This window comes from Ambystoma mexicanum, chromosome 14 (assembly GCF_040938575.1).
Source record: "Ambystoma mexicanum isolate Mex_15411 chromosome 14, UKY_AmexF1_1, whole genome shotgun sequence".
Taxonomy (NCBI): Eukaryota; Metazoa; Chordata; class Amphibia; order Caudata; family Ambystomatidae; genus Ambystoma; species Ambystoma mexicanum.
In genome coordinates, this window is record NC_090940.1 from 514,781,401 (window position 1) to 514,793,553 (window position 12,153).

The window sequence follows — 12,153 nt, forward strand, 5'->3', positions numbered from 1 at the left end:
GACAATATCTGCCACCATCTCACCCCGACAGAGCAGTTGTAACCATGGCATCAATTGGTCAATGAGATTAGTAGATTTACCCAGAACATTCTAGTGGAACCGGAACTGGAACCTGGGTTCAGGAACCCCTGGGAAATCTGCACTTGACCAAGAGACTTTCAATGGGCACATCTTGCCATTTTCAGATTTGTTTCTTAATGATCGCCACCTTATAAAGCTTACAACTGTGTTTGAAAGATCACATTATTGTTATCATTTGTAGATATGCAATCCACGACCTGTAGTTCTCTACTTCCTTTGTAGTACAAAACAGGGAAACAATATATGTCCTGATTTCTATTGGTTTGGGCAGGCACGGGCATGCACATCTAGCACACTAGGGTGGGATCCAATAGGGTGCCCGCCATGATCTTTGCTTCAGGGAGGTGTTGTGAGTGAGTTCCCCCGAAATGAAGATGTGCTCTGTCTGATAAAAGGTGAAATGGCATGATTAAGTAAAAGTGTTGTCTCTGGTTGTAGTGTTGAGGATCCACCCATCTCGTTAATGAGTCAGGAGTCCTGATTTATTTTGTGTTGGGCCTGGCACTTTGTTCCTATCTCCTTCCACTACCAAGCAAACAACTGAAAGGCTCTGCAGCCTGTGGTGCAGGGAGTGCAAGAAAGGCAGGCCAGCCTTGTTAGGGCCATATACAGGTAATTGAGCTATGTCCAGGCAATTTGTTGCAAAACCAAAGGTTGATGGCTGGAAAGTTTTGAAAAAATCATAACCACAGGCCAACCCTCCAGAACCTCATTTTTCAGCCTGCCAAGCCTTTACAGAAGGAGAAAGACTATTTGCATATCAGGCTTTATCATTCCCCAAAAGGGGCAGTCCAGCCCGAGCTGCTAGCTCGCATCTCTTCTGCACGAGACCACAAGCATCCCCAGACATGTTTCCGCCTTGTTGGGCCAAGTCAGTGAGGAGTAGCTTGGGTCTCTAGGCCCAGCAGACTCGGGACCCACGTTTGGGCATATCCGCCCCACTTGGGGTGACTAAAGCAAAGCTGGGCCTCATTACGACCCAGGCGGTAAGTTACCAAGGTGAGTGGGGCGGTAAATACCCATTTCCCATTTTACCCTTCCCCATTCCCATTTTTGCCCCATAGGGCATAATGGGAGTGGGGAAGGCGCTAATTACGCCACCGTAAATTACGGTGGCGTTATTAGCACCATGGTCCCTTAGCGCCATGGATTTTAACGCCTGCAAAAAGCAGGCGTTAATATCACCATGGCGCTAACGGACCTTGTAATCAGGCGTTAAGGGTCGGCGCCGTTTACGGCGCCGTTAACCCCTTAATGCCTGATTCGTAATGAGGCCCGATGGCTGGAAGGTTATGAACAAATCATTACCACAGGCATAGCACTGGGCAACCCTACAGATCATCATTTTTAGCCTGCCAAGCCATTACCGAAGGGGAAAGACCATATGCAAATCAGGTTTGGTCCCACCCCAAAAGGGGCAGACCATTCTGCACGAGACCACAAGCATCCCCAGACATGTTTCGGCTTTGTTGGGCGTCATCAGTGAGGAGGGGCTTGGGTTTCTAGGCCCATCAGTCTCAGGACCCACGTCTGGACATTACCGTCACACTCGAGGTGACTAAAACAAAACCAAAAGTTGATGGTTGGAAGGTTTTGAACAAATTATAAACACTGGCACAGCTCTCGGTAACCCTCCAGACCATTTGTTTTCTGTACAGAGGGAACCTGGCCTAGCAGTTTGGGCTGGGCTGCTCCCATTGGTGGCATTACCTGACTGATTTGCATATTGCTGAACCCCTTTCGCAATGGCAGAGACGGGCTAAAAAACTGTGGGGTGTCAGTTTGTCCAGAGCAGTGCCAGTCGCTCTGATTTATTGAAAACCTTCCACTCATCAGTTTTTTGGTTACAGCCCATTTGTTGACCATTATACCACCACCCAAAGACCCTTCAAGTCTGAGTTAACCATTATACCTCCACCCAAAGACCCTTCAAGTCTGAGTTAATTACTGTTAATTGAAATTAAACCCTTTTAGGTGTGCACCGCAACCACAATTCTCTTCCCAACTGCCATGCTATAAAAAATACCCCTCTCTCTAACACTAAGCAAAATTGTCGCCTTCATTACTGTAAACCGGGAGTGCCCAGAGAATGCCTGTCCCCCTGGAGAGACTCTCCACTGATGTTGGCTGCTGAATGAATACTTGCTTCGTGTCTTAAATACTGTGGACATTATATACATAGATTGTCATTACTCTGTGAAGCCACGCCCCATACTCCTCCCACCCCAATTTAACCAGCAGACTGCGCGCCACAGAGTGCCTAGAGAGTGTCTGCCGCCTGTTCGCAGACTCGCGCGCTGGTGGGTGGCTAACTCTAACATTTAACAAGGTTTGTCTTGTTTCAATTCATAAGCAGCACCCATATTTATTCTCATGCACACAGAAAGAAACCATTCTAAACCTAAGTACTGCCCACTAAAAATGCAGTCTGGTGTGAGAACACGTAAGGAATCATCGATGGGGACGCGGCTGTATGAGGACATACTATCAGCGCCCCTCATCTTCACACCAGTAAAAAACACAATGCGGATGGCATTAGCGCTCCCTGTTCCACTTTCCCCTCCACCGCCCACAGATTCAGCTCTATTGGTGCTGAACGACAGAGATCTTTCTCCTATGTTGATTGACTTAGGGATGCCACGAGAGGGCCATACTATGGAGGAGGGAGTAATGCAGGGAGAAGCGGGGAGGGTGGGGAGTGTGGCGCTGCCCCGTGATGTAACACGCACGCGGCGGCGTGACGTTGCACGACGCCGTGTGCTGCATAAATAAACGGGGCGTTCCCGGCCGCGTCAGAGCGACTGGGAAGCCCGAACTGCCAAGACGTGTGCTGCCAAGACGTGTTTGTGTGTGTCTGTGCAGTGCGGGGGCTTACGGGACCGCATGGGGGCCCCGACCGACCCCCAACAGTGGCGACGAGTGGATGTGGATGCCCGGGCCCGGCGGTGATGAATGTCATAATTCTTTTTACATGGAAACGGAACGGATGACATTTCGTTTCACGCCGTGGCTGCGGATCGCACACGCGGCTTGCGGCCATTTTGTCAACAGGGCCGTGGAACTTCTCCAAGCTCCGGTACGGTTGGGGAAGGTGATCCAGGTCTAATTTTTGGACACACTGCTTGCAGGCAGTCTAACCTGCATATACATGCCCAATTTTTGATTTTTACTTCACATTTGGGCCTCCTACGTCGAGTGAGAGCAAGGAGAAGGGCTAAAATGGCAGGGCCTGCCTAGCCCAGATTTTCTTTTTCTCTCTTCTTCTTTTCTTCAGCCAATTTTTGGAACTTTTACACCACTGGTGTTGCTGCAGTGGAGGGGCACTGTGCTTCTTCATCCTCTTCATCATCAGGCTGCTGTGGCCTCTTCTTCGTCCTCTTCATCATCAGCGCGGAGTACTGCAGTGGCGAATCCTCAAGTGGGCAGTCATCTTCTTTCTAATTCTTCAAAGCCGAAGGCAAGATTCCACCATCCCCTCCCCAGGTTGGACTGTTGCAGCGCCTGTGGAAGGGGTATCCAGGTGTGTGGTGGTGGTGGGTGACTGAGTTGCGGCCCCCAGGTCCTAGTGTGGGGGTGCCTGTGCGCCCAGGCCGATGAGTGGCGCTGGTGGGCAAGACGGTGGGCACCCTGCAGCCGCACCACTTCCAGGACGGCAGCCAAGCGGGAGGTCAACAACAAGCTCCTCAGGCTCCAGTGATCCCAGTTCTACAGCCAGTGGCCGCTCCACAGCTACCCCCTCAACCCCAAGTAGGCGGTCAAGCTCCTGTGCCTCAGGGGCCACGGTCATGCAGCCAGTTGCCCAGCCAGGACCTCCTATCATGGCCCAAGCGCGAGCCCATGCAGCCCATCCCAGAATTTGACGCATCGGGCCCGCCATCCAGCATGGGGCCTAGGTGGAGGAGGTGGGTTGGTCGTCTTGACATGTACTTCCGGGCCGCCCAGGTGACGGATGACGACAGCAGGGTGGCTACGATGCTGTACTCCGCTGGGCCGTCGGTCCAGGACATTTTTGAGTCGCTTCCTGCGGGGGATGGCAGCTATGAAGCAGCCAAGGCGGCACTCCTGGCCCACTTCCTGCCCCTTGCCTACGTGGACTATGAGAGGTTTGTCATGTTGTCAGCCAAGCAAAAGGACGATGCAACATTGGACACCTTTTATGGACGCCTGCGTCGCCTCTCCCAGGGCTGTGCGTGGGGAGACGCAGAGGACATGATTCGCACAATGCTAATTCAGGCGTGCTCCTCAGGCAAACTCAGGAGGCAGGTCCTGAGAGAGCCGGGTATCACTCTGCCCCGCATCCTGGAACTGGGCCGCTGCCATGAGGTGGCGGAAGCTCGAGCAACCAAGATGGAGGCAGGGTCCCGCTCAGTAAAGTCTGAGGAGGTGTGTGCTATGTGGCGTGGTGGCAGAGGTGTGAGAAGATCTGGGGTGGGACCCCTGGACAGAGCAGGGAGAGCAGGGGAATCATGCCAGAAGTGTGGATACGACCTCCCTCACTCGACGGAGTGTCCGGCATCTGGAAAGACATGTGGTAGGTGTGACCTGCCTGACCATTTTTCGAGAGTATGCAGGGCTGCCCTACCCGTGTTGGTACCGAGAGGACAGGCTCGAGTTTGGGTCCCGCGCCAGAACCGCCCACCGAATGTGGTCCAGGTGGACCAGGGTGGGGAGGATGCCCAGGAGGAGGAGGCAGAGGAGGGTGAAGAGAGCATTTTCTTTGTCTCAAGTGTGGAGGTCCTAAAAGGAAAGAACAGAAGGCAGCCGAGGTGTGTGGTTGAGATCAATCATTCGCCGGTCCCGGTGGACACGGGAGCCTCGGTCAATGTGATGGGTCCCCCCCGAAGCTGCTCACACCGAGGGCCCGCATATTTGCGTTTGGAGGACTGGAACCAATACCACTGGACGGTGCCTTCGTAGCGAAGGTGGAGCATGAGGGCTCGCAGATCAAAGCCCGGTTCTACGTGACGCCTGTGAGCAACAACACTCTGCTAAGCTGTGCTGCTGCTGAGGCCCTCGGAATTGTCAGCTTCGCGTACTCTGTGTATCTCGAAGACATCAATGACTTGCTCGATAAATATGCCGCGCTCTTCAATGGCATTGGAAGGATGACTGGTGACTCGGTGCGGTTACACATCGATGAGTCTGTGCAGCCCGTTGCCCTGAAACACTGGAGGGTACCGTTCCATCTCAGGGAGCAGGTAGATAAGGAGCTGGACAACCTGGTGAATTTGGACATTATTGAAAAGGTGGAGGGCCCCACTCCCTGGGTGTCCCCGATTGTTGTGGCTAGGAAGCCCAAGCAACCTGACTCTGTCCGCATCTGTGTAGATATGAGACTCCCCAACAAGGCCATTAGGAGGGAGCGGCATCTCACCCCCACCATCGATGACATTATTGCGAAAGTGCAAGGGGCTCGGTTCTTTTCCAAATTAGATCTCCGAGCAGGATATCACCAGGTCGTTCTCCATCCGGAGTCTCGGTATATCACCACTTTCACCACTCACCGGGGGCTCTACCGATACAAGAGACTCAGCTTCGGAGTATCATCGGCTGCAGAGGTTTTTCAGAACATTATTCGGGGTGCCCTCGCAGATCTGGAGGGTGTCTTAAACATCAGCGATGATATTCTGGTGTTCGCGATGACCGAGGTGGACCATCTGAGAAAGCTGCTGAAGACCTTTGAGAGACTGCAATCGCTAGGTCTCACCCTCCACAGGGACAAGTGTGAGTTCCTGCGCCCTTCCATTGAATTCTTCGGATTTGTTTTTAAAGAAGGGGGTGTGTCACCAGACCCGAGGAAAGTCCAGGACATTAAGAAGGCACAGCCTCCAGAGTCGGCGTCTGACATTAGGAGTTTCCTTGGCATGGTGACATACTGTGGGCGTTTCATCCAGAACCTTGCCTCAAAGTCGGAACCACTCAGGGCTCTGACGAAAAAGGAGTCAGTCTGGCACTGGGGCCCGCTTGAGCAGGCGGCCTTTGAAGACATAAAAAGCGCCCTGGCAGCGGAGGATACGATGGCGTTCTTCGATCCGGTGCATTTGGTCTAGGGGCCGTCTGAACACAGGTGGACCGGGACGGGAGCATCCGGCCAGTGGCCTATGCCAGCAAAGCGCTCTCTGAAACTGAACAAAGATACTCACAGATTGCGCATGAGGCTCTGGCGGTCCTCTGGGTCTGCAGACATTTCGGCTCTACGTCTTGGGGCGTCCAGTGACAGTGGTGACGGACCACAGGCCCCTGCTGCCCATTCTGGCAGGGTCATCCTCCAAGCCACCGGCCAGAATCGAGAGGTGGATGCTGGCCTTCTCGAATACGGAGTGACACTGGTGTATCGGCCAGGGGCCAACAACGCAGTGGACTATCTCTCCCGACATCCGGGAGTGCGTGGGGGAGAGGAGTAGGACACCTGCGAGGAGGAGGCCGACGATCACGTCTGAATGGTGGTGGAGGCAGCCACGCCGAACGCCATGCCTCTCTCTGAGCTGGAGGCGGCAGCTGCCGAGGACGAGTGCTTCAAGATCCTCCAGCACTCCATGCGGCACGGCTCCTGGAAGTCTGTCCTAGAATCCCTGGCGGGGCGGACCCAGGAGGCCAAGACCGGACTCGAGCAGCTGTGGAAGGTTAAGGAAACACTCTCATTCTCAGCGTCTAGCCTGCTGCTGCGAGCTGATCGGATCGTGGTCCCCCAGTCCAAGGTAAAGGACGTGATCGCTCTGGCTCACCATGGACACCAGGGCGCCGCCAAGACTAAGGCCAGGCTGCGTCTGAAGGTTTGGTTTCCTGAACCATTACAGAGAGAGGCCGCCATTGAAGCGATGCCCCGGGGCACGCGGCCGTGGGAGGTCGTCCATGCGGACTTTGGGTCGACATCTGTGGGCACCCATTTTCTGGTAATCGTCAACGAATATTCACGATATCCGGAAGTGGAGTTTGTCGAATCGGTGGCCTTCGAGCATGTGGTTGTGGCTGTGGAGAAGGTGTTCGCAGCTCATGGTTTTCCCCACACCTTGTGCTCAGACAACGGATCGCTGTTCCAGAGTGAGCGGTTTGCGGAACTCATGGAGAGCTGCGGGGTCCAGCAACGAAAGATATCCCCATTGTGGCCCAGGGCAAACGGAGATGCTGAGAGACTGATGCGGACACTCAACAAGACTTTCAGGATCGCACAGGGACAAGGACAGTCACTCCAGCGAGCCCTGTATCAGTTTCTAAGGGTGTACCACAACACTCGTCATGCATCCACGGGGGTCGCTCCGGGAGAGGCCCTGTTTAAGCGATGCCCCCGGGGCCTACTACCCGAGGTCGGGGAGAAGGAACCCGGGGTGATTGACAGTCAACAGGTCGAGGCAGACCGGCGGGTAAGGATTGAGCAGGAAAACCTGCGAAGAGGGCTCTGGCCCCAGCGGCTGGAACCGGGGGACGAAGTCCTCATCCGTAATCGACACCCCCACGGAAAGCTGTCGCTCCCCCACGAGCCGGAGCCGTTGGATGTGGTGGCCGTAAAGGGATCCATGGTAACGGCATCCGACGGAAGGTCCGCTGTCACCCGGAATGTCAGCTTCTTCAAGAAACTGGGTGATTCAAGAACTGAACCGCCGCTGGAACCGGACTTGGTGGAGATATCGGAGGACGGAGGAGGTCCTTCCAGCGGGAGGTGAGCGGGAGGTACCCCCAGAGTGCTGGGCGAGGGAAACCCGCTTACCTCAGCGATTATGTTTTGGGACAGTTGGTTAATCAACCTGAGTAAGGGGATCCGGTGGTTGACAATAAAGGGGTTTGGGCAAGTTGTGTTGTTAAGTAAAACAGTTTATGTGTTTGTGTGGCTTGCAGTGTGTGTTAAAAGTGCTTCTGTGTTCTCCCGAAAAAGAAGGAGTGTGGCGCTGCCCCGTGATGTAACACGCACACAGCGGCGTGACGTTGCACGCCGCCGCATGCTGCATAAATAAACGGGGTGTCCCGGCCGCGTCAGAGCGACCGGGAAGCCCGAACTGCCAAGACGTGTATGTGTGTGTGTGCAGTGCGGGGGCTTACGGGACCGCATGGGGGCCCCGACCAACCCCCAACAGGGAAGTGGGAAGAATCCCTCTCGTTGGCGCAGCCGCCGGCGAGGGACGTGGAAGGTGGGGAGGGGGGAATGAGTGGATGTTCAACCTTCCTTAAAGGAAGTACAAACACAATCGAAGCTGCTGTGAGATTTAATCGCAGCGTTCGTCAGTATAGCAAAGAAAGAAGCTATTTACCAAAAAAGGAATATACTGATCAGAGCACCAACAATGAGCGAAAGCCCGGCACAAAATGTAGTGCTAACTTGCAAAATGAGAGCACTGTACTGGAAATCAGGGAGATCAATTGGCTGCCGTCCATTACTCCTAGAGTCGGATTAGGACACTCCTCCTCTCCTTTGAAACAGAAAAAAGGGGAAAAATCTAAAATTTGCTCCAGGATGAAGAAGCCTTCACGAAATACCTGGAGAAAGATGATAGTAGAGGATACAATTAACTGTGACATTAGCCCAGGGCTAGATTTCTCTACAGAGGAGGAGGTTTACTGTCACAGGGGCCGTGGAGTATTATCCAATAATATCATTGCAGATTAAATGAAACAGAGAGGTAACAAAAAAAAGGGGAGTGAATTAAAGCAGACTTCAGTGCTGTCTGAACAATGGAACTCAAAGAAGGGTAGGAGGGTTTACCAAGTCTTCAATAAGAAAATAGAGATGGGGAAGAGCATAAGTACTCCATATCCACAAACAACAGTCGAACAATGTGATATAGGGTTGGTGAAGGAAGATGAGGAAAAAACAAGGAATGGCAGAAACAAAGAGTACTGAAATCCCAGGACCCGCGAGTATGCTGAACAAAGAAGTGGAGAAATTATATGAGTCCCCCAGTAGGGAGGACTGCACAGCTAAAAACTTGGCAATGCCGGAACAATTAAGAGTAGAGTTGGGGGGAAATACGGCATTATGCAACATACCATCAAACACAATTCCAGCTCCAAACCGGCAAGCACTAGCCCGGGAAGGGGAAGATATGCAATCAGGAAACCAATGATTGGAATTTGTTGTAAGAAATATGGTGAACTAGGCAAAACAGATTGACTACCCGTCTCTACTTATCCCCTAGTTTCTACCAGTCAGTAAATCAAAATCCTATTATCACTAATAGGTTAATCAGTGCATTACACAGATCTAAAATTTCTCAAAGTTACACAAATATTCAATTTTATTTGGTCTCTCACCTTTCTTAAAAAACACATTAAAACTGATAAAGTATGTGCATTTTTATAAAACATCAAAGACACATATCTTAAATTGACACAACAGTCAAAAAAACCAAACAAATCATCACATACAATTTCAAATTCTATAAACAACTTAATTTGACTACAGTTCAATACAAAACAAAGCCAATCTTTCTGTGAAACTAGATTGTTTCTAGTGGGACAGACAATTGTGTAATCTGGTGTTTGTAAATTAATATATCTGAAGCGGAAAGCTAATGTTTTTTTTTTTCATAACTGCCCCTAGCTTACAAATCTAATCTTCCTGGTTCTAATCAATAGTACAATTCATATTGAAGAACCAGCATTCATTGTTACACAAAGAAATCAGGAAATTATTTCCTTTCATGTCGACATATGTTTCGGCCACATGGACACATACTGCACAATCTCAAATGCTTTTGGTCTACTTAGCGTATGGGCCATCTTCAGGACAAAAATAGTTGTACAAGAAGTCAATTCTTCCCCAATTAGATGCTTCTTCAAATTCAGTCTGGAATTCACTATACTTGGTTAGAGACGTTGTGAAAATTCAAAGTGCGCGATCCTGATGTATTCTGGATCGAAATTTAAGGTTCATAACACTACCTTATTTAGTGATGTGCGCCGAACGATGGGCCATCTCACTTGTTTTTGTAGTTACAAAACTAGTTCTTGCTGAAGGTGTTGAATCCTTTCGCACTATTAATCCACCTTTCCTGCCTTGCTGCCAAATTCTTTATCGCTGTTGTTGATTCTGAAGTTCCAACAAACACAGAATGGGGTGTCCTCAGATGACGAGGCCAGGTATTCTTGTCAATTTCTCAATACTACCTAAGCTTCACTCCTTCAGGCAAGGTATTTAACCTATTTGTTCGGCGTGTGAATCTCGCTCGCACTCGTTTGCGCTCACTCTGTTTAAAACCAAGCTTCGGAAAGAAATACGGTGATACAGATACTGGAAGATCATCAGAAATTACTCATGCCCCCCTTAGAAGCAAGACCACCGATTCTTAACCAGTCTAATGAGAAAGAAAAGAGGGACACCTCCCCAACCCGTCTAAGAGAGAACTATGTGGGGGGGACAGGAAATAGGGAACGTTGCCTGGACAGATAAGGAGAGACCATGTACCGCAATGAGTGAAGACCCTCATCCCAATATGCAGAATGTAAATCGCAATAGATCAACACAAGTAAGTGATTCTACATTGGAAGGAAAGGAGATGGTGCCAAGGTCTGTCTTCGATTGTGATCTAAACACAGTCCAGCAGTGGCAGCCCTGCCATCCGGATGACCCCAGCATTATTCTATACTATATGTTTGGTTACGGTGGACAGGAATCTCTCAACAGATGGAGGGTATTAGCACTTTTGAACAGAATACCAGTGCTGAGAACGTTGTCATCAGCAGATATCAAACAAGTTCTAATGCGGCAATATGACGGCTTTCAGTTCCTGCGATACAGCGAGATTCCCAAACGGGACAGTGGCAATATCTCCGCTCCGGGTGGATGAATCACCCTAGTTTCACTGCAGCAGGCTTCAGGGGCAAGAGGGTCACAAATGCAGCACACCTGCAAAAGTTGTTGCCGCGGCAGGGCAACATGGTAACCGCGTATGCTCTGGTCCTGGTGCACTCATCTCACTTCAGACCTGGGAATAGCAAGTATACGAAATTCGGTGAGGGTGCTGCGGCCAAAGGGCTAGCAGTATACCAAGTTCCGACGGCCTCCTCGAAACGATTGTGGAGACAGAGCAAAGGTCCTGCGTAAGATGGTCAGCCCACCGGGTGGCCCAGGGACACTTCCGAGAAGGCTTACTTGCAGGGTTTGTTGAAGGTCCGAGAATAGTTGGTCCCACTATTCTAATGGGTCAAAGCGTCTTCACAAGACCTTCTTGGACGACCAGATACAGAGGGGTCCCACGGGACGACAGCAGGCTCAGGGTGCCAAACCTTTCAGTGGTTCACCAGCGGTTCCCCGACTCAGCTTCTTAGTTTCAGGATACTTGGATCCTATCCTTCGTTCAGTGAGAACTCCAGAGATCAACATGGTATGGGTGTTTTTGGCTTCCGCTTATCCAAAGTACCCTTCGCGCCTAAACGAAGAGGACCCAATGGGAGATCTGCTCACAAACACGCACTTAATACGTGAACCAATCACAGACCACGGTCGTCCCTGTCATTCATGGCACTCCAGACTCTCTGGCACCCAGGATGTGAATTGGGGACAGACACCCAACCCACATCCTGGAGGCACACACACAAGACATGCAGAAGCCCGAGAAAGTTTGGCGTTTCACAGGAAAAGAGTAAAGGACATTCAGAACACATGTTCCCTGTTCCTCTCCTCCCACATGGTGATTCCAGAGACCACTGGGCTTGACAGTATCTTTCGTTCTGGCAATCCCCCTGGCAAGTTTGAAGATGCAAAGAACCCAGCTGACCCTGAGATTGGTGAATAACTGTTCCTTTTGTTTGCAGTTCCCATATATGTTAATTCCCATGTAGCTAACAAATATACAGTGGTCTTTAACATTGAGATGATAATGTATAACCCTTCATAGGGATCTCCTATCCTCAAAGGGGGGGGTCACCACCAGTGGGATCACAATTGCCCTTGTTCTGTAGTTGGAGTTAAGCTTAGCTGGCTCACCTCCCTACTCTCAAAGGGGGGGGGGGGAGCTCCCCTTGGGCAGAGGGCTCAATTTTGTGGGATTCATCATAAGAGCTTTGGGGTATTTGAGAGCCCAAGCAAGATGGTTGCTCTTTAGGAAAGCTCCTACCTCAGAGCCGCTAAAGCACAAATGC

At 51.1% G+C, this 12,153-nt stretch overlaps 1 protein-coding gene across 1 annotated transcript; it reads left to right on the forward strand.

Moving 5' to 3' along the window:
* The first annotated feature begins 5,720 nt into the window (after positions 1–5,720).
* On the forward strand, positions 5,721–6,131 carry LOC138527209 (uncharacterized). Its single transcript, XM_069638324.1, has one exon. The coding sequence runs from the start codon at positions 5,721–5,723 to the stop codon at positions 6,129–6,131; it is 411 nt and encodes a 136-aa protein (XP_069494425.1).
* Positions 6,132–12,153: the final 6,022 nt, after the last annotated feature.

What these genes read in the sequence shown, in the direction of transcription:
- LOC138527209 (XM_069638324.1), top strand. Translation starts at nt 5,721, where the DNA reads ATGACCGAGGTGGACCATCTGAGAAAGCTGCTGAAGACCTTTGAGAGA.